Here is a 23,551-nt window from a genome sequence, read left to right as displayed (position 1 = left end):
GCTGCACTAGATCACAGCGCTGTACATAGAGATACCGATTGTATCAGTGACAGAGCTGTCCCCTGTACAGAGCTGCACTAGATCACAGCGCTGTACATAGAGATACCGGCTGTATCAGTGACAGAGCTGTCCCCTGTACAGAGCCGCACTAGATCACAGCGCTGTACATAGAGATACCGGCTGTATCAGTGACAGAGCTGTCCCCTGTACAGAGCTGCACTAGATCACAGCGCTGTACATAGAGATACCGGCTGTATCAGTGACAGAGCTGTCCCCTGTACAGAGCTGCACTAGATCACAGCGCTGTACATAGAGATACCGGCTGTATCAGTGACAGAGCTGTCCCCTGTACAGAGCCGCACTAGATCACAGCGCTGTACATAGAAATACCGATTGTATCAGTGACAGAGCTGTCCCCTGTACAGAGCCGCACTAGATCACAGCGCTGTACATAGAGATACCGGCTGTATCAGTGACAGAGCTGTCCCCTGTACAGAGCCGCACTAGATCACAGCGCTGTACATAGAGATACCGGCTGTATCAGTGACAGAGCTGTCCCCTGTACAGAGCCGCACTAGATCACAGCGCTGTACATAGAGATACCGGCTGTATCAGTGACAGAGCTGTCCCCTGTACAGAGCCGCACTAGATCACAGCGCTGTACATAGAGATACCGATTGTATCAGTGACAGAGCTGTCCCCTGTACAGAGCTGCACTAGATCACAGCGCTGTACATAGAGATACCGGCTGTATCAGTGACAGAGCTGTCCCCTGTACAGAGCTGCACTAGATCACAGCGCTGTACATAGAGATACCGATTGTATCAGTGACAGAGCTGTCCCCTGTACAGAGCCGCACTAGATCACAGCGCTGTACATAGAGATACCGATTGTATCAGTGACAGAGCTGTCCCCTGTACAGAGCTGCACTAGATCACAGCGCTGTACATAGAGATACCGATTGTATCAGTGACAGAGCTGTCCCCTGTACAGAGCTGCACTAGATCACAGCGCTGTACATAGAGATACCGGCTGTATCAGTGACAGAGCTGACCCCTGTACAGAGCCGCACTAGATCACAGCGCTGTACATAGAGATACCGATTGTATCAGTGACAGAGCTGTCCCCTGTACAGAGCTGCACTAGATCACAGCGCTGTACATAGAGATACCGATTGTATCAGTGACAGAGCTGTCCCCTGTACAGAGCTGCACTAGATCACAGCGCTGTACATAGAGATACCGGCTGTATCAGTGACAGAGCTGTCCCCTGTACAGAGCTGCACTAGATCACAGTGCTGTACATAGAGATACCGGCTGTATCAGTGACAGAGCTGTCCCCTGTACAGAGCCGCACTAGATCACAGCGCTATACATAGAGATACCGGCTGTATCAGTGACAGAGCTGTCCCCTATACAGAGCTGCACTAGATCACAGCGCTGTACATAGAGATACCGGCTGTATCAGTGACAGAGCTGTCCCCTGTACAGAGCCGGACTAGATCACAGTGCTGTACATAGAGATACCGGCTGTATCAGTGACAGAGCTGTCCCCTGTACAGAGCCGCACTAGATCACAGCGCTGTACATAGAGATACCGGCTGTATCAGTGACAGAGCTGTCCCCTGTACAGAGCTGCACTAGATCACAGCGCTGTACATAGAGATACCGGCTGTATCAGTGACAGAGCTGTCCCCTGTACAGAGCTGCACTAGATCACAGCGCTGTACATAGAGATACCGGCTGTATCAGTGACAGAGCTGTCCCCTGTACAGAGCTGCACTAGATCACAGCGCTGTACATAGAGATACCGGCTGTATCAGTGACAGAGCTGTCCCCTGTACAGAGCAGCACTAGATCACAGCGCTGTACATAGAGATACCGGCTGTATCAGTGACAGAGCTGTCCCCTGTACAGAGCAGCACTAGATCACAGCGCTGTACATAGAGATACCGGCTGTATCAGTGACAGAGCTGTCCCCTGTACAGAGCCGCACTAGATCACAGCGCTGTACATAGAGATACCGGCTGTATCAGTGACAGAGCTGTCCCCTGTACAGAGCCGCACTAGATCACAGCGCTGTACATAGAGATACCGGCTGTATCCGTGACAGAGCTGTCCCCTGTACAGAGCCGCACTAGATCACAGCGCTGTACATAGAGATACCGGCTGTATCAGTGACAGAGCTGTCCCCTGTACAGAGCCGCACTAGATCACAGCGCTGTACATAGAGATACCGGCTGTATCAGTGACAGAGCTGTCCCCTGTACAGAGCCGCACTAGATCACAGCGCTGTACATAGAAATACCGGCTGTATCAGTGACAGAGCTGTCCCCTATACAGAGCTGCACTAGATCACAGCGCTGTACATAGAGATACCGATTGTATCAGTGACAGAGCTGTCCCCTGTACAGAGCTGCACTAGATCACAGCGCTGTACATAGAGATACCGGCTGTATCAGTGACAGAGCTGTCCCCTGTACAGAGCTGCACTAGATCACAGCGCTGTACATAGAGATTCCGGATGTATCAGTGACAGAGCTGTCCCCTGTACAGAGCTGCACTAGATCACAGCGCTGTACATAGAGATACCGGCTGTATCAGTGACAGAGCTGTCCCAAGTACAGAGCTGCACTAGATCACAGCGCTGTACATAGAGATACCGGCTGTATCAGTGACAGAGCTGTCCCCTGTACAGAGCTGCACTAGATCACAGCGCTGTACATAGAGATACCGATTGTATCAGTGACAGAGCTGTCCCCTGTACAGCGCCGCACTAGATCACAGCGCTGTACATAGAGATACCGGCTGTATCAGTGACAGAGCTGTCCCCTGTACAGAGCCGCACTAGATCACAGCGCTGTACATAGAGATACCGGCTGTATCAGTGACAGAGCTGTCCTCTGTACAGAGCTGCACTAGATCACAGCACTGTACATAGAAATACCGGCTGTATCAGTGACAGAGCTGTCCTCTGTACAGTGCTGCACTAGATCACAGCGCTGTTCATAGAAATACCTATTGTATCAGTGACAGAGCTGTCCCCTGTACAGAGCTGCACTAGATCACAGCGCTGTACATAGAGATACCGGCTGTATCAGTGACAGAGCTGTCCCCTGTACAGAGCTGCACTAGATCACAGCGCTGTACATAGAGATACCGATTGTATCAGTGACAGAGCTGTCCCCTGTACAGAGCCGCACTAGATCACAGCGCTGTACATAGAGATACCGATTGTATCAGTGACAGAGCTGTCCCCTGTACAGAGCTGCACTAGATCACAGCGCTGTCTATAGAGATACCGATTGTATCAGTGATAGAGCTGTCCCCTGTACAGAGCTGCACTAGATCACAGCGCTGTACATAGAGATACCGATTGTATCAGTGACAGAGCTGTCCCCTGTACAGAGCTGCACTAGATCACAGCGCTGTACATAGAGATACCGATTGTATCAGTGACAGAGCTGTCCCCTGTACAGAGCCGCACTAGATCACAGCGCTGTACATAGAGATACCGGCTGTATCAGTGACAGAGCTGTCCCCTGTACAGAGCCGCACTAGATCACAGCGCTGTACATAGAGATACCGATTGTATCAGTGACAGAGCTGTCCCCTGTACAGAGCTGCACTAGATCACAGCGCTGTACATAGAGATACCGATTGTATCAGTGACAGAGCTGTCCCCTGTACAGAGCTGCACTAGATCACAGCGCTGTACATAGAGATACCGATTGTATCAGTGACAGAGCTGTCCCCTGTACAGAGCTGCACTAGATCACAGCGCTGTACATAGAGATACCGGCTGTATCAGTGACAGAGCTGTCCCCTGTACAGAGCCGCACTAGATCACAGCGCTGTACATAGAGATACCGATTGTATCAGTGACAGAGCTGTCCCCTGTACAGAACTGCACTAGATCACAGCGCTGTACATAGAGATACCGGCTGTATCAGTGACAGAGCTGTCCCCTGTACAGAGCCGCACTAGATCACAGCGCTGTACATAGAGATACCGATTGTATCAGTGACAGAGCTGTCCCCTGTACAGAGCTGCACTAGATCACAGCGCTGTACATAGAGATACCGATTGTATCAGTCACAGAGCTGTCCCCTGTACAGAGCTGCACTAGATCACAGCGCTGTACATAGAGATACCGGCTGTATCAGTGACAGAGCTGTCCCCTGTACAGAGCCGCACTAGATCACAGCGCTATACATAGAGATACCGGCTGTATCAGTGACAGAGCTGTCCCCTGTACAGCGCTGCACTAGATCACAGCACTGTACATAGAGATACCGGCTGTATCAGTGACAGAGCTGTCCCCTGTACAGAGCCGCACTAGATCACAGCGCTGTACATAGAGATACCGATTGTATCAGTGACAGAGCTGTCCCCTGTACAGAGCTGCACTAGATCACAGCGCTGTACATAGAAATACCGATTGTATCAGTGACAGAGCTGTCCCCTGTACAGAGCCGCACTAGATCACAGCGCTGTACATAGAGATACCGGCTGTATCAGTGACAGAGCTGTCCCCTGTACAGAGCTGCACTAGATCACAGCGCTGTACATAGAGATACCGGCTGTATCAGTGACAGAGCTGTCCCCTGTACAGAGCCGCACTAGATCACAGCGCTGTACATAGAAATACCGGCTGTATCAGTGACAGAGCTGTCCCCTGTACAGAGCTGCACTAGATCACAGTGCTGTACATAGAGATACCGGCTGTATCAGTGACAGAGCTGTCCCCTGTACAGAGCCGCACTAGATCACAGCGCTGTACATAGAGATACCGGCTGTATCAGTGACAGAGATGTCCCCTGTACAGAGCTGCACTAGATCACAGCGCTGTACATAGAGATACCGGCTGTATCAGTGACAGAGCTGTCCCCTGTACAGAGCCGCACTAGATCACAGCGCTGTACATAGAGATACCGGCTGTATCAGTGACAGAGCTGTCCCCTGTACAGAGCCGCACTAGATCACAGCGCTGTACATAGAGATACCGGCTGTATCAGTGACAGAGATGTCCCCTGTACAGAGCCGCACTAGATCACAGCGCTGTACATAGAGATACCGGCTGTATCAGTGACAGAGCTGTCCCCTGTACAGAGCCGCACTAGATCACAGCGCTGTACATAGATATACCGGCTGTATCAGTGACAGAGCTGTCCCCTGTACAGAGCTGCACTAGATCACAGCGCTGTACATAGAGATACCGATTGTATCAGTGACAGAGCTGTCCCCTGTACAGAGCTGCACTAGATCACAGCACTGTACATAGAAATACCGATTGTATCAGTGACAGAGCTGTCCCCTGTACAGAGTTGCACTAGATCACAGCGCTGTACATAGAAATACCGATTGTATCAGTGACAGAGCTGTCCCCTGTACAGAGCTGCACTAGATCACAGCGCTGTACATAGAGATACCGGCTGTATCAGTGACAGAGCTGTCCCCTGTACAGAGCTGCACTAGATCACAGCGCTGTACATAGAGATACCGGCTGTATCAGTGACAGAGCTGTCCCCTGTACAGAGCCGCACTAGATCACAGCGCTGTACATAGAGATACCGGCTGTATCAGTGACAGAGCTGTCCCCTGTACAGAGCCGCACTAGATCACAGCGCTGTACATAGAGATACCGGCTGTATCAGTGACAGAGCTGTCCCCTATACAGAGCTGCACTAGATCACAGCGCTGTACATAGAGATACCGATTGTATCAGTGACAGAGCTGTCCCCTGTACAGAGCCGCACTAGATCACAGCGCTGTACATAGAGATACCGGCTGTATCAGTGACAGAGCTGTCCCCTGTACAGAGCCGCACTAGATCACAGCGCTGTACATAGAGATACCGGCTGTATCAGTGACAGAGCTGTCCCCTGTACAGAGCCGCACTAGATCACAGCGCTGTACATAGAGATACCGGCTGTATCAGTGACAGAGCTGTCCCCTGTACAGCGCTGCACTAGATCACAGCACTGTACATAGAAATACTGATTGTATCAGTGACAGAGCTGTCCCCTGTACAGAGCCGCACTAGATCACAGCGCTGTACATAGAGATACCGGCTGTATCAGTGACAGAGCTGTCCCCTGTACAGAGCCGCACTAGATCACAGCGCTGTACATAGAGATACCGGCTGTATCAGTGACAGAGCTGTCCCCTGTACAGCGCCGCACTAGATCACAGCGCTGTACATAGAGATACCGGCAGTATCAGTGACAGAGCTGTCCCCTGTACAGAGCCGCACTAGATCACAGCGCTGTACATAGAGATACCGGCTGTATCAGTGACAGAGCTGTCCTCTGTACAGAGCCGCACTAGATCACAGCGCTGTACATAGAGATACCGGCAGTATCAGTGACAGAGCTGTCCCCTGTACAGAGCCGCACTAGATCACAGCGCTGTACATAGAGATACCGGCTGTATCAGTGACAGAGCTGTCCCCTGTACAGAGCTGCACTAGATCACAGCACTGTACATAGAGATACCGGCTGTATCAGTGACAGAGCTGTCCCCTGTACAGAGCTGCACTAGATCACAGTGCTGTACATAGAGATACCGGCTGTATCAGTGACAGAGCTGTCCCCTGTACAGAGCTGCACTAGATTACAGCGCTGTACATAGAGATACCGGCTGTATCAGTGACAGAGCTGTCCCCTGTACAGAGCCGCACTAGATCACAGCGCTGTACATAGAGATACCGGCTGTATCAGTGACAGAGCTGTCCCCTGTACAGAGCAGCACTAGATCACAGCGCTGTACATAGAGATACCGATTGTATCAGTGACAGAGCTGTCCCCTGTACAGAGCCGCACTAGATCACAGCGCTGTACATAGAGATACCGGCTGTATCAGTGACAGAGCTGTCCCCTGTACAGAGCCGCACTAGATCACAGCGCTGTACATAGAGATACCGGCTGTATCAGTGACAGAGCTGTCCCCTGTACAGAGCCGCACTAGATCACAGAGCTGTACATAGAGATACCGGCTGTATCAGTGACAGAGCTGTCCCCTGTACAGAGCCGCACTAGATCACAGCACTGTACATAGAGATACCGGCTGTATCAGTGACAGAGCTGTCCCCTGTACAGAGCTGCACTAGATCACAGCGCTGTACATAGAGATACCGGCTGTATCAGTGACAGAGCTGTCCCCTGTACAGAGCCGCACTAGATCACAGCGCTGTACATAGAGATACCGGCTGTATCAGTGACAGAGCTGTCCCCTGTACAGAGCCGCACTAGATCACAGTGCTGTACATAGAGATACCGGCTGTATCAGTGACAGAGCTGTCCCCTGTACAGAGCTGCACTAGATCACAGCGCTGTACATAGAGATACCGGCTGTATCAGTGACAGAGCTGTCCCCTGTACAGAGCCGCACTAGATCACAGCGCTGTACATAGAGATACCGGCTGTATCAGTGACAGAGCTGTCCCCTGTACAGAGCTGCACTAGATCACAGCGCTGTACTTAGAAATACCGGCTGTATCAGTGACAGAGCTGTCCCCTGTACAGAGCCGCACTAGATCACAGCACTGTACATAGAGATACCGGCTGTATCAGTGACAGAGCTGTCCCCTGTACAGAGCCGCACTAGATCACAGCGCTGTACATAGAAATACTGATTGTATCAGTGACAGAGCTGTCCCCTGTACAGAGCTGCACTAGATCACAGCGCTGTACATAGAGATACCGGCTGTATCAGTGACAGAGCTGTCCCCTGTACAGAGCTGCACTAGATCACAGCACTGTACATAGAGATACCGGCTGTATCAGTGACAGAGCTGTCCCCTGTACAGAGCTGCACTAGATCACAGCGCTGTACATAGAGATACCGATTGTATCAGTGACAGAGCTGTCCCCTGTACAGAGCTGCACTAGATCACAGCACTGTACATAGAGATACCGGCTGTATCAGTGACAGAGCTGTCCCCTGTACAGAGCCGCACTAGATCACAGCGCTGTACATAGAGATACCGGCTGTATCAGTGACAGAGCTGTCCCCTGTACAGAGCTGCACTAGATCACAGCGCTGTACATAGAGATACCGGCTGTATCAGTGACAGAGCTGTCCCCTGTACAGAGCCGCACTAGATCACAGCGCTGTACATAGAGATACCGGCTGTATCAGTGACAGAGCTGTCCCCTGTACAGAGCCGCACTAGATCACAGCGCTGTACATAGAGATACCGGCTGTATCAGTGACAGAGCTGTCCCCTGTACAGAGCCGCACTAGATCACAGCGCTGTACATAGAGATACCGGCTGTATCAGTGACAGAGCTGTCCCCTGTACAGAGCTGTACTAGATCACAGCGCTGTACATAGAGATACCGGCTGTATCAGTGACAGAGCTGTCCCCTGTACAGAGCTGCACTAGATCACAGCGCTGTACATAGAGATACCGGCTGTATCAGTGACAGAGCTGTCCCCTGTACAGAGCCGCACTAGATCACAGCGCTGTACATAGAGATACCGGCTGTATCAGTGACAGAGCTGTCCCCTGTACAGAGCTGCACTAGATCACAGCGCTGTACGTAGAGATACCGATTGTATCAGTGACAGAGCTGTCCCCTGTACAGAGCCGCACTAGCTCACAGCGCTGTACATAGAGATACCGGCTGTATCAGTGACAGAGCTGTCCCCTGTATAGAGCCGCACTAGATCACGGCGCTGTACATAGAGATACCGATTGTATCAGTGACAGAGCTGTCCCCTGTACAGAGCTGCACTAGATCACAGCGCTGTACATAAAGATACCGATTGTATCAGTGACAGAGCTGTCCCCTGTACAGAGCCGCACTAGATCACAGCGCTGTACATAGAGATACCGGCTGTATCAGTGACAGAGCTGTCCCCTGTACAGAGCTGCACTAGATCACAGCGCTGTACATAGAGATACCGATTGTATCAGTGACAGAGCTGTCCCCTGTACAGCGCTGCACTAGATCACAGCGCTGTACATAGAGATACCGGCTGTATCAGTGACAGAGCTGTCCCCTGTACAGAGCTGCACTAGATTACAGCGCTGTACATAGAGATACCGATTGTATCAGTGACAGAGCTGTCCCCTGTACAGAGCTGCACTAGATCACAGCGCTGTACATAGAGATACCGATTGTATCAGTGACAGAGCTGTCCCCTGTACAGAGCTGCACTAGATCACAGCGCTGTACATAGAGATACCGGCTGTATCAGTGACAGAGCTGTCCCCTGTACAGAGCTGCACTAGATCACAGCGCTGTACATAGAGATACCGGCTGTATCAGTGACAGAGCTGTCCCCTGTACAGAGCTGCACTAGATCACAGCGCTGTACATAGAGATACCGATTGTATCAGTGACAGAGCTGTCCCCTGTACAGCGCCGCACTAGATCACAGCGCTGTACATAGAGATACCGGCTGTATCAGTGACAGAGCTCTCCCCTGTACAGAGCTGCACTAGATCACAGCGCTGTACATAGAGATACCGGCTGTATCAGTGACAGAGCTGTCCCCTGTACAGAGCTGCACTAGATCACAGCGCTGTACATAGAGATACCGGCTGTATCAGTGACAGAGCTGTCCCCTGTACAGAGCTGCACTAGATCACAGCGCTGTACATAGAGATACCGGCTGTATCAGTGACAGAGCTGTCCCCTGTACAGAGCTGCACTAGATCACAGTGCTGTACATAGAGATACCGGCTGTATCAGTGACAGAGCTCTCCCCTGTACAGAGCTGCACTAGATCACAGCGCTGTACATAGAGATACCGGCTGTATCAGTGACAGAGCTGTCCCCTGTACAGAGCCGCACTAGATCACAGCGCTGTACATAGAGATACCGGCTGTATCAGTGACAGAGCTGTCCCCTGTACAGAGCTGCACTAGATCACAGCGCTGTACATAGAGATACCGGCTGTATCAGTGACAGAGCTGTCCCCTGTACAGAGCTGCACTAGATCACAGCGCTGTACATAGAGATACCGGCTGTATCAGTGACAGAGCTGTCCCCTGTACAGAGCTGCACTAGATTACAGTGCTGTACATAGAGATACCGGCTGTATCAGTGACAGAGCTGTCCCCTGTACAGAGCCGCACTAGATCACAGCGCTGTACATAGAGATACAGGCTGTATCAGTGACAGAGCTGTCCCCTGTACAGAGCCGCACTAGATCACAGCGCTGTACATAGAGATACCGGCTGTATCAGTGACAGAGCTGTCCCCTGTACAGAGCTGCACTAGATCACAGCGCTGTACATAGAGATACCGGCTGTATCAGTGACAGAGCTGTCCCCTGTACAGAGCCGCACTAGATCACAGCGCTGTACATAGAGATACCGATTGTATCAGTGATAGAGCGGTCCCCTGTACAGCGCCGCACTAGATCACAGCGCTGTACATAGAGATACCGGATGTATCAGTGACAGAGCTGTCCCCTGTACAGAGCCGCACTAGATCACAGCGCTGTACATAGAGATGCCGGCTGTATCAGTGACAGAGCTGTCCCCTGTACAGCGCCGCACTAGATCACAGCGCTGTACATAGAGATACCGGCTTTATCAGTGACAGAGCTGTCCCCTGTACAGAGCCGCACTAGATCACAGCGCTGTACATAGAAATAGCGGCTGTATCAGTGACAGAGCTGTCCCCTGTACAGAGCCGCACTAGATCACAGTGCTGTACATAGAGATACCGGCTGTATCAGTGACAGAGCTGTCCCCTGTACAGAGCTGCACTAGATCACAGCGCTGTACATAGAGATACCGATTGTATCAGTGACAGAGCTGTCCCCTGTACAGAGCTGCACTAGATCACAGCACTGTACATAGAGATACCGGCTGTATCAGTGACAGAGCTGTCCCCTGTACAGAGCTGCACTAGATCACAGCGCTGTACATAGAGATACCGATTGTATCAGTGACAGAGCTGTCCCCTGTACAGAGCCGCACTAGATCACAGAGCTGTACATAGAGATACCGGCTGTATCAGTGACAGAGCTGTCCTCTGTACAGAGCCGCACTAGATCACAGCGCTGTACATAGAGATACCGATTGTATCAGTGACAGAGCTGTCCCCTGTACAGAGCTGCACTAGATCACAGCGCTGTACATAGAGATACCGGCTGTATCAGTGACAGAGCTGTCCCCTGTACAGAGCTGCACTAGATCACAGCGCTGTACATAGAGATACCGGCTGTATCAGTGACAGAGCTGTCCCCTGTACAGAGCCGCACTAGATCACAGCGCTGTACATAGAGATACCGGCTGTATCAGTGACAGAGCTGTCCCCTGTACAGAGCCGCACTAGATCACAGCGCTGTACATAGAGATACCGGCTGTATCAGTGACAGAGCTGTCCCCTGTACAGAGCCGCACTAGATCACAGCGCTGTACATAGAGATACCGGCTGTATCAGTGACAGAGCTGTCCCCTGTACAGAGCCGCACTAGATCACAGCGCTGTACATAGAGATACCGGCTGTATCAGTGACAGAGCTGTCCCCTGTACAGAGCTGCACTAGATCACAGCGCTGTACATAGAGATACCGGCTGTATCAGTGACAGAGCTGTCCCCTGTACAGAGCCGCACTAGATCACAGCGCTGTACATAGAGATACCGGCTGTATCAGTGACAGAGCTGTCCCCTGTACAGAGCTGCACTAGATCACAGCGCTGTACATAGAGATACCGGCTGTATCAGTGACAGAGCTGTCCCCTGTACAGAGCTGCACTAGATCACAGCGCTGTACATAGAGATACAGATTGTATCAGTGACAGAGCTGTCCCCTGTACAGAGCAGCACTAGATCACAGCGCTGTACATAGAGATACCGGCTGTATCAGTGACAGAGCTGTCCCCTGTACAGAGCTGCACTAGATCACAGCGCTGTACATAGAGATACCGGCTGTATCAGTGACAGAGCTGTCCCCTGTACAGAGCTGCACTAGATCACAGCGCTGTACATAGAGATACCGGATGTATCAGTGACAGAGCTGTCCCCTGTACAGAGCTGCACTAGATCACAGCGCTGTACATAGAGATACCGGCTGTATCAGTGACAGAGCTGTCCCCTGTACAGAGCCGCACTAGATCACAGCGCTGTACATAGAGATACCGGCTGTATCAGTGACAGAGCTGTCCCCTGTACAGAGCCGCACTAGATCACAGCGCTGTACATAGAGATACCGGCTGTATCAGTGACAGAGCTGTCCCCTGTACAGAGCCGCACTAGATCACAGCGCTGTACATAGAGATACCGGCTGTATCAGTGACAGAGCTGTCCCCTGTACAGAGCCGCACTAGATCACAGCGCTGTACATAGAGATACCGGCTGTATCAGTGACAGAGCTGTCCCCTGTACAGAGCTGCACTAGATCACAGTGCTGTACATAGAGATACCGGCTGTATCAGTGACAGAGCTGTCCCCTGTACAGAGCTGCACTAGATCACAGCGCTGTACATAGAGATACCGATTGTATCAGTGACAGAGCTGTCCCCTGTACAGAGCCGCACTAGATCACAGCGCTGTACATAGAGATACCGATTGTATCAGTGACAGAGCTGTCCCCTGTACAGAGCTGCACTAGATCACAGCGCTGTACATAGAGATACCGGCTGTATCAGTGACAGAGCTGTCCCCTGTACAGAGCTGCACTAGATCACAGCGCTGTACATAGAGATACCGGCTGTATCAGTGACAGAGCTGTCCTCTGTACAGAGCCGGACTAGATCACAGCGCTGTACATAGAGATACCGGCTGTATCAGTGACAGAGCTGTCCCCTGTACAGAGCTGCACTAGATCACAGCGCTGTACATAGAGATACCGGCTGTATCAGTGACAGAGCTGTCCCCTGTACAGAGCCGCACTAGATCACAGCGCTGTACATAGAGATACCGGCTGTATCAGTGACAGAGCTGTCCCCTGTACAGAGCTGCACTAGATCACAGCGCTATACATAGAGATACCGGCTGTATCAGTGACAGAGCTGTCCCCTGTACAGAGCCGTACTAGATCACAGCGCTGTACATAGAGATACCGGCTGTATCAGTGACAGAGCTGTCCCCTCACAGAGCTGCACTAGATCACAGCGCTGTACATAGAGATACCGGCTGTATCAGTGACAGAGCTGTCCCCTGTACAGAGCTGCACTAGATCACAGCGCTGTACATAGAGATACCGGCTGTATCAGTGACAGAGCTGTCCCCTGTACAGAGCTGCACTAGATCACAGCGCTGTACATAGAGATACCGGCTGTATCAGTGACAGAGCTGTCCCCTGTACAGAGCTGCACTAGATCACAGCGCTATACATAGAGATACCGGCTGTATCAGTGACAGAGCTGTCCCCTGTACAGAGCCGCACTAGATCCCAGAGCTGTACATAGAGATACCGGCTGTATCAGTGACAGAGCTGTCCCCTGTACAGAGCTGCACTAGATCACAGCGCTGTACATAGAGATACCGGCTGTATCAGTGACAGAGCTGTCCCCTGTACAGAGCCGCACTAGATCACAGCGCTGTACATAGAGATACCGGCTGTATCAGTGACAGAGCTGTCCCCTGTACAGAGCTGCACTAGATCACAGCGCTGTACATAGAGATACCGGCTGTATCAGTGACAGAGCTGTCCCCTGTACAGAGCTGCACTAGATTACAGCGCTGTACATAGAGATACCGGCTGTATCAGTGACAGAGCTGTCCCCTATACAGAGCTGCACTAGATCACAGCGCTGTACATAGAGATACCGGCTGTATCAGTGACAGAGCTGTCCCCTGTACAGAGCTGCACTAGATCAGAGCGCTGTACATAGAGATACCGGCTGTATCAGTGACAGAGCTGTCCCCTGTACAGAGCCGCACTAGATCACAGCGCTGTACATAGAGATACCGGCTGTATCAGTGACAGAGCTGTCCCCTGTACAGAGCCGCACTAGATCACTGCGCTGTACATAGAAATACCGGCTGTATCAGTGACAGAGCTGTCCCCTGTACAGAGCTGCACTAGATCACAGCGCTGTACATAGAGATACCGGCTGTATCAGTGACAGAGCTGTCCCCTGTACAGAGCTGCACTAGATCACAGCGCTGTACATAGAGATACCGGCTGTATCAGTGACAGAGCTGTCCCCTGTACAGAGCTGCACTAGATCACAGCGCTGTACATAGAGATACCGATTGTATCAGTGACAGAGCTGTCCCCTGTACAGAGCTGCACTAGATCACAGCGCTGTACATAGAGATACCGGCTGTATCAGTGACAGAGCTGTCCCCTGTACAGAGCCGCACTAGATCACAGCGCTGTACATAGAGATACCGGCTGTATCAGTGACAGAGCTGTCCCCTGTACAGAGCTGCACTAGATCACAGCGCTGTACATAGAGATACCGGCTGTATCAGTGACAGAGCTGTCCCCTGTACAGAGCTGCACTAGATCACAGCGCTGTGCATAGAGATACCGGCAGTATCAGTGACAGAGCTGTCCCCTGTACAGAGCCGTACTAGATCACAGCGCTGTACATAGAGATACCGGCTGTATCAGTGACAGAGCTGTCCCCTATACAGAGCTGCACTAGATCACAGCGCTGTACATAGAGATACCGGCTGTATCAGTGACAGAGCTGTCCCCTGTACAGAGCAGCACTAGATCACAGCGCTGTACATAGAGATACCGGCTGTATCAGTGACAGAGCTGTCCCCTGTACAGAGCCGCACTAGATCCCAGAGCTGTACATAGAGATACCGGCTGTATCAGTGACAGAGCTGTCCCCTGTACAGAGCTGCACTAGATCACAGCGCTGTACATAGAGATACCGGCAGTATCAGTGACAGAGCTGTCCCCTGTACAGAGCCGTACTAGATCACAGCGCTGTACATAGAGATACCGGATGTATCAGTGACAGAGCTGTCCCCTGTACAGAGCCGCACTAGATCCCAGAGCTGTACATAGAGATACCGGCTGTATCAGTGACAGAGCTGTCCCCTGTACAGAGCTGCACTAGATCACAGCGCTGTACATAGAGATACCGGCTGTATCAGTGACAGAGCTGTCCCCTGTACAGAGCCGCACTAGATCACAGCGCTGTACATAGAGATACCGGCTGTATCAGTGACAGAGCTGTCCCCTGTACAGAGCTGCACTAGATCACAGCGCTGTACATAGAGATACCGGCTGTATCAGTGACAGAGCTGTCCCCTGTACAGAGCTGCACTAGATTACAGCGCTGTACATAGAGATACCGGCTGTATCAGTGACAGAGCTGTCCCCTATACAGAGCTGCACTAGATCACAGCGCTGTACATAGAGATACCGGCTGTATCAGTGACAGAGCTGTCCCCTGTACAGAGCTGCACTAGATCAGAGCGCTGTACATAGAGATACCGGCTGTATCAGTGACAGAGCTGTCCCCTGTACAGAGCCGCACTAGATCACAGCGCTGTACATAGAGATACCGATTGTATCAGTGACAGAGCTGTCCCCTGTACAGAGCCGCACTAGATCACAGCGCTGTACATAGAGATACCGGCTGTATCAGTGACAGAGCTGTCCCCTGTACAGAGCCGCACTAGATCACAGCGCTGTACATAGAGATACCGGCTGTATCAGTGACAGAGCTGTCCCCTGTACAGAGCTGCACTAGATCACAGCGCTGTACATAGAGATACCGATTGTATCAGTGACAGAGCTGTCCCCTGTACAGAGCTGCACTAGATCACAGCGCTGTACATAGAGATACCGGCTGTATCAGTGACAGAGCTGTCCCCTGTACAGAGCCGCACTAGATCACAGCGCTGTACATAGAGATACCGGCTGTATCAGTGACAGAGCTGTCCCCTGTACAGAGCTGCACTAGATCACAGCGCTGTACATAGAGATACCGGCTGTATCAGTGACAGAGCTGTCCCCTGTACAGAGCTGCACTAGATCACAGCGCTGTGCATAGAGATACCGGCAGTATCAGTGACAGAGCTGTCCCCTGTACAGAGCCGTACTAGATCACAGCGCTGTACATAGAGATACCGGCTGTATCAGTGACAGAGCTGTCCCCTATACAGAGCTGCACTAGATCACAGCGCTGTACATAGAGATACCGGCTGTATCAGTGACAGAGCTGTCCCCTGTACAGAGCAGCACTAGATCACAGCGCTGTACATAGAGATACCGGCTGTATCAGTGACAGAGCTGTCCCCTGTACAGAGCCGCACTAGATCCCAGAGCTGTACATAGAGATACCGGCTGTATCAGTGACAGAGCTGTCCCCTGTACAGAGCTGCACTAGATCACAGCGCTGTACATAGAGATACCGGCAGTATCAGTGACAGAGCTGTCCCCTGTACAGAGCCGTACTAGATCACAGCGCTGTACATAGAGATACCGGATGTATCAGTGACAGAGCTGTCCCCTGTACAGAGCCGCACTAGATCCCAGAGCTGTACATAGAGATACCGGCTGTATCAGTGACAGAGCTGTCCCCTGTACAGAGCTGCACTAGATCACAGCGCTGTACATAGAGATACCGGCTGTATCAGTGACAGAGCTGTCCCCTGTACAGAGCCGCACTAGATCACAGCGCTGTACATAGAGATACCGGCTGTATCAGTGACAGAGCTGTCCCCTGTACAGAGCTGCACTAGATCACAGCGCTGTACATAGAGATACCGGCTGTATCAGTGACAGAGCTGTCCCCTGTACAGAGCTGCACTAGATTACAGCGCTGTACATAGAGATACCGGCTGTATCAGTGACAGAGCTGTCCCCTATACAGAGCTGCACTAGATCACAGCGCTGTACATAGAGATACCGGCTGTATCAGTGACAGAGCTGTCCCCTGTACAGAGCTGCACTAGATCAGAGCGCTGTACATAGAGATACCGGCTGTATCAGTGACAGAGCTGTCCCCTGTACAGAGCCGCACTAGATCACAGCGCTGTACATAGAGATACCGATTGTATCAGTGACAGAGCTGTCCCCTGTACAGAGCCGCACTAGATCACAGCGCTGTACATAGAGATACCGGCTGTATCAGTGACAGAGCTGTCCCCTGTACAGAGCCGCACTAGATCACAGCGCTGTACATAGAGATACCGGCTGTATCAGTGACAGAGCTGTCCCCTGTACAGAGCTGCACTAGATCACAGCGCTGTACATAGAGATACCGATTGTATCAGTGACAGAGCTGTCCCCTGTACAGAGCTGCACTAGATCACAGCGCTGTACATAGAGATACCGGCTGTATCAGTGACAGAGCTGTCCCCTGTACAGAGCCGCACTAGATCACAGCGCTGTACATAGAGATACCGGCTGTATCAGTGACAGAGCTGTCCCCTGTACAGAGCTGCACTAGATCACAGCGCTGTACATAGAGATACCGGCTGTATCAGTGACAGAGCTGTCCCCTGTACAGAGCTGCACTAGATCACAGCGCTGTACATAGAGATACCGGCTGGATCAGTGACAGAGCTGTCCCATGTACAGAGCCGCACTAGATCACAGCGCTGTACATAGAGATACCGGCTGTATCAGTGACAGAGCTGTCCCCTGTACAGAGCCGCACTAGATCACAGCGCTGTACATAGAGATACCGGCTGTATCAGTGACAGAGCTGTCCCCTGTACAGAGCTGCACTAGATCACAGCGCTGTACATAGAGATACCGGCTGTATCAGTGACAGAGCTGTCCCCTGTACAGAGCTGCACTAGATCACAGCGCTGTACATAGAGATACCGGCTGTATCAGTGACAGAGCTGTCCCCTGTACAGAGCTGCACTAGATCACAGCGCTGTACATAGAGATACCGGCTGTATCAGTGACAGAGCTGTCCCCTGTACAGAGCTGCACTAGATCAGAGCGCTGTACATAGAGATACCGGCTGTATCAGTGACAGAGCTGTCCCCTGTACAGAGCTGCACTAGATCACAGCGCTGTACATAGAGATACCGGCTGTATTAGTGACAGAGCTGTCCCCTGTACAGAGCTGCACTAGATCACAGCGCTGTACATAGAGATTCCGGATGTATCAGTGACAGAGCTGTCCCCTGTACAGAGCTGCACTAGATCACAGTGCTGTACATAGAGATACCGGCTGTATCAGTGACAGAGCTGTCCCCTGTACAGAGCTGCACTAGATCACAGTGCTGTACATAGAGATACCGGCTGTATCAGTGACAGAGCTGTCCCCTGTACAGAGCTGCACTAGATCACAGCGCTGTACATAGAGATACCGGCTGTATCAGTGACAGAGCTGTCCCCTGTACAGAGCCGCACTAGATCACAGCGCTGTACATAGAGATACCGGCTGTATCAGTGACAGAGCTGTCCCCTGTACAGAGCTGCACTAGATCACAGCGCTGTACATAGAGATACCGGCTGTATCAGTGACAGAGCTGTCCCCTGTACAGAGCTGCACTAGATCACAGCGCTGTACATAGAGATACCGGCTGTATCAGTGACAGAGCTGTCCCCTGTACAGAGCTGCACTAGATTACAGCGCTGTACATAGAGATACCGGCTGTATCAGTGACAGAGCTGTCCCCTGTACAGAGCTGCACTAGATCACAGCGCTGTACATAGAGATACCGATTGTATCAGTGACAGAGCTGTCCCCTGTACAGAGCTGCACTAGATCACAGCGCTGTACATAGAGATACCGGCTGTATCAGTGACAGAGCTGTCCCCTGTACAGAGCTGCACTAGATCACAGCGCTGTACATAGAGATACCGATTGTATCAGTGACAGAGCTGTCCCCTGTACAGAGCTGCACTAGATCACAGCGCTGTACATAGAGATACCGGCTGTATCAGTGACAGATCTGTCCCCTGTACAGAGCCGCACTAGATCACAGCGCTGTACATAGAGATACCGGCTGTATCAGTGACAGAGCTCTCCCCTGTACAGAGCTGCACTAGATCACAGCGCTGTACATAGAGATACCGATTGTATCAGTGACAGAGCTGTCCCCTGTACAGAGCCGCACTAGATCACAGCGCTGTACATAGAGATACCGGCTGTATCAGTGACAGAGCTGTCCCCTATACAGAGCTGCACTAGATCACAGCGCTGTACATAGAGATACCGGCTGTATCAGTGACAGAGCTGTCCCCTGTACAGAGCTGCACTAGATCAGAGCGCTGTACATAGAGATACCGGCTGTATCAGTGACAGAGCTGTCCCCTGTACAGAGCTGCACTAGATCAGAGCGCTGTACATAGAGATACCGGCTGTATCAGTGACCGAGCTGTCCCCTGTACAGAGCCGCACTAGATCACAGCGCTGTACATAGAGATACCGGCTGTATCAGTGACAGAGCTGTCCCCTGTACAGAGCCGCACTAGATCACAGCGCTGTACATAGAAATACCGGCTGTATCAGTGACAGAGCTGTCCCCTGTACAGAGCTGCACTAGATCACAGCGCTGTACATAGAGATACCGGCTGTATCAGTGACAGAGCTGTCCCCTGTACAGAGCTGCACTAGATCACAGCGCTGTACATAGAGATACCGGCTGTATCAGTGACAGAGCTGTCCCCTGTACAGAGCTGCACTAGATCACAGCGCTGTACATAGAGATACCGGCTGTATCAGTGACAGAGCTGTCCCCTGTACAGAGCCGCACTAGATCACAGCGCTGTACATAGAGATACCGGCTGTATCAGTGACAGAGCTGTCCTCTGTACAGAGCCGCACTAGATCACAGCGCTGTACATAGAGATACCGGCTGTATCAGTGACAGAGCTGTCCCCTGTACAGAGCCGCACTAGATCACAGCGCTGTACATAGAGATACCGGCTGTATCAGTGACAGAGCTGTCCCCTGTACAGAGCCGCACTAGATCACAGCGCTGTACATAGAGATACCGGATGTATCAGTGACAGAGCTGTCCCCTGTACAGCGCCGCACTAGATCACAGCGCTGTACATAGAGATACCGGCTGTATCAGTGACAGAGCTGTCCCCTGTACAGAGCTGCACTAGATCACAGCGCTGTACATAGAGATACCGGCTGTATCAGTGACAGAGCTGTCCCCTGTACAGAGCTGCACTAGATCACAGCGCTGTACATAGAGATACCGATTGTATCAGTGACAGAGCTGTCCCCTGTACAGAGCCGCACTAGATCACAGCGCTGTACATAGAGATAGCGGGTGTATCAGTGACAGAGCTGTCCCCTGTACAGAGCTGCACTAGATCACAGCGCTATACATAGAGATACCGGCTGTATCAGTGACAGAGCTGTCCCCTGTACAGAGCCGCACTAGATCACAGCGCTGTACATAGAGATACCGGCTGTATCAGTGACAGAGCTGTCCCCTGTACAGAGCCGCACTAGATCACAGCGCTGTACATAGAGATACCGGCTGTTTCAGTGACAGAGCTGTCCTCTGTACAGAGCCGCACTAGATCACAGCGCTGTACATAGAGATACCGGCTGTATCAGTGACAGAGCTGTCCCCTGTACAGAGCCGAACTAGATCACAGCGCTGTACATAGAGATACCGGCTGTATCAGTGACAGAGCTGTCCCCTGTACAGAGCTGCACTAGATCACAGCGCTGTACATAGAGATACCGGATGTATCAGTGACAGAGCTGTCCCCTGTACAGAGCCGCACTAGATCACAGCGCTGTACATAGAGATACCGGCTGTATCAGTGACAGAGCTGTCCCCTGTACAGAGCCGCACTAGATCACAGCGCTGTACATAGAGATACCGATTGTATCAGTGACAGAGCTGTCCCCTGTACAGAGCCGCACTAGATTACAGCGCTGTACATAGAAATACCGATTGTTTACCAGCTTGCCAGGCATGATCGCAGCTAGCAGGCTGATCACTGCTCCCCGCTCTGTTTATTTCCGGAAGCTCGCGCACATTAAACGGCCATCAGGAAATTGCTGCTCTCTGCATTCCATGTCCTCAGAACAGATTGTAATTGTATGGTGTGTGCTTGGCTCAGCTCCCGTCTATTCTCTCGTCTCTCACAGGGTTTCCCCTCATTCCGACCTCCATCCACGCCTTCGCCAGGACAAAGTACTTCAATGACAAGTGAGTAATGGCGGCTTCCAATCAATGGTAATACGCCTCTGTGAGTACCGGCGGGTGATGGGGGGGGGGGGGTCCCACGTGCGCATCTATTATCAGACTATAATTACATCTCATTTTATTGCTCTAGTAACCCCGCCCCCCACACATAAAGGGATCCTGGGAAATCGCCCAGACGCCATCCTGAGCCTCCTCTGATTGGCTGGCTTCTAAAGAGAGAAAAAAAAGAGAATGCTTTGCAGATACCTGAGGATGGTTGGGAATATCTTGCTGTTAACCCTCCTAATTCTGTCCCTGTGGAACTATCCATGCAGCAGAGCTGTTGGGAGGAGCCAGCGTATCTCCTGGACTACATTTCCCAGCATCCCTAGTGGTGAATTTTAACTGCTCATACTCTGTTGATAGCACTGAATCCCAGTGACCGAGGGCCGGCCAGCAGGTGACCCCAGAAGAGGAGGAGTCACACTCAGTGACTGCTTTCACTGGAGGAGTGGCCAGCCTATCAGGAGGCGTCACACAGAGCACACAACCCCCCCGCATAGCTGGATGCATGTACAGGTGCAATACGTCTGCCCTTACATTGTGCCCAGTGTTCCTCTGTATTACGCCCCCTCTCCATCACCCCTCCTACTCCCCCTCCCCTTTTCACATAGCTCCACCTCCACTCCTTCCCCTTTCCCTTTGCCACTCCTCCTCTCCCATCCCCCTTTCCCATAGCTCCTCCTCTTCCACTCTACCTTTCACATTGCCCCTCCTCTCTCTTCTTTCTTTCCCATAGCCCCTCCTCTTCCACTTCCCCTCCCTTATAGCCCCTCCCCTTCCCCAGCCCCTCCCCCCCCTCCACATAGCCTGTCTGAGGGAAAGCCCTCTTGCCCCGCTGATTTTGGCCACTTCGGCTCCTAACTTAGACGTGTCACCCTTGTCTGTGTAGAGCCAGTCCTCCAGCTCCCATATTCTCTGCTGAAGTCACTCAGGAGCACTGCAGTCAGGGGAGGACTGGGACCTTTTGGCCTGGGGGGACAACACAAACTAGAGGCCCGTTTCACGCCATCCCCAGCCCAAAGCCATATCTTTCTTGTGTGCAAATCTTCAAATTGTGATGACTAACAGCCCCAGACACACGCACGCACGCACGCACGCACGCACGCACGCACACACACACACACACACACACACACTCTTTGCCTAACCCCATTTCTCCGCACAATCTACCTGTCTGTGTCTGATGCCTAACCATAAAGGAGTTATCAGGCTTTTTTTTTTATGAAAATAAGTGCTACTTACCCAGGGCTCGTCCAGCCCCAAGCTCCCAGCATGTCCCTTGCCGCAGCTCTGCAGTCAGCTGTTCGCTGCCGCTGCCTCCCAGCCCCCGGCGATGATGTCAGGCCGACTGCGCCTGTGCGAGCGGCGCTGTCAATCACCGCCACATGGACCAGAGCGTACTGTGCAGACGCAGAACTACTGCGCCTGCGCAGTACACTCCGGTCCACGTGGCGGTGATTGACAGTGCTGCTCGCACAGGCGCAGTACAGGCCGACATCCAGGTCGGACTGGTGCCATCGCCGGGGACTGGGAGGCAACGGCAGCGAATGGCTGACTGCAGAGCTGCTGCGAGGGACATGCTGGGAGCGTGGGGCTGGAGGAAGCCCCGGGTAAGTAGCACTTATTTCATTAAAAATGCCTGATAACTCCTTTAAACAACCCCCCCCCCCCCCACACACACACACACAAACCTACCTACCTGGTGATGCCTAACCCCACTCCTGCCCACCCACCATACAAACTACTTGTCTGACACCTACCCCCCCCCCCCCCCCTCCAACTACCTGTTTGACAGTGCCTAACTGCCTGCCTCCCCCCTCCCCTGCTGCCAATCACACCACAAGAAGAAAAAACCGTTCCCCCTCAGGTCAGGGTCAGAATGGGGATGATTATCATACAAAAAAAACCTCAGGCCCTGAATTGAATTTGAATTTGATAGCAGTAGCAGGCAGGCAGCAAAGTGTGAGTAACTCAGTGACAAGAAGGGAGAAGAAGTACAGAAACAAAATTTATAAAAACCACCTTCTCCTCTGGCGACCTGGACCCGACCTCCTCTATCCTCCTGTCTTCTCAGTCCTACACCTCCTCCTCCTCCACAGCAGCAAGCAGCTATAGGTGGCATCTCCGACTCCCAGCCCCCAGAGTGTCCGACTCCTCCAGCCAGGCCAGCCAGCCACTCGTAGCCGCAGCTCCAGGCCCCCAGCCCCCCCAGCACAGAAAGCTGAAGAGTGAGACAGCTCACTCCGATGACACCGCAGGCACAGCAGCACAGGGGAGGACTGTGTCCGACTCCTCCAGCCAGCCACTCGTAGCCGCAGCTCCAGGCCCCCAGCACAGAAAGCTGAAGAGTGAGACAGCTCACTCCGATGACACCGCAGGCACAGCAGCACAGGGGAGGACTGTGTCCGACTCCTCCAGCCAGCCACTCGTAGCCGCAGCTCCAGGCCCCCAGCCCCCCCAGCACAGAAAGCTGAAGAGTGAGACA

The 23,551-nt window shown here is 52.3% G+C and overlaps 1 protein-coding gene across 1 annotated transcript in view; it reads left to right on the top strand.

Moving 5' to 3' along the window:
• Positions 1 to 23,551, top strand: part of CALCR (calcitonin receptor) — a 653,324-nt gene that overhangs the window by 577,090 nt on the left and 52,683 nt on the right. Inside the window, exon 9 of the mRNA XM_068238473.1 lies at positions 20,967 to 21,027. Coding sequence (XP_068094574.1) covers positions 20,967 to 21,027 — 61 coding nt within the window. The remainder of the gene's footprint in view (positions 1 to 20,966; positions 21,028 to 23,551) is intronic.

Source organism: Hyperolius riggenbachi, chromosome 5 (assembly GCF_040937935.1).
Source record: "Hyperolius riggenbachi isolate aHypRig1 chromosome 5, aHypRig1.pri, whole genome shotgun sequence".
Lineage (NCBI taxonomy): Eukaryota > Metazoa > Chordata > Amphibia > Anura > Hyperoliidae > Hyperolius > Hyperolius riggenbachi.
Note: the sequence above shows the minus strand (reverse complement) of the source record. Positions and strands in the feature narration are given on the sequence as shown.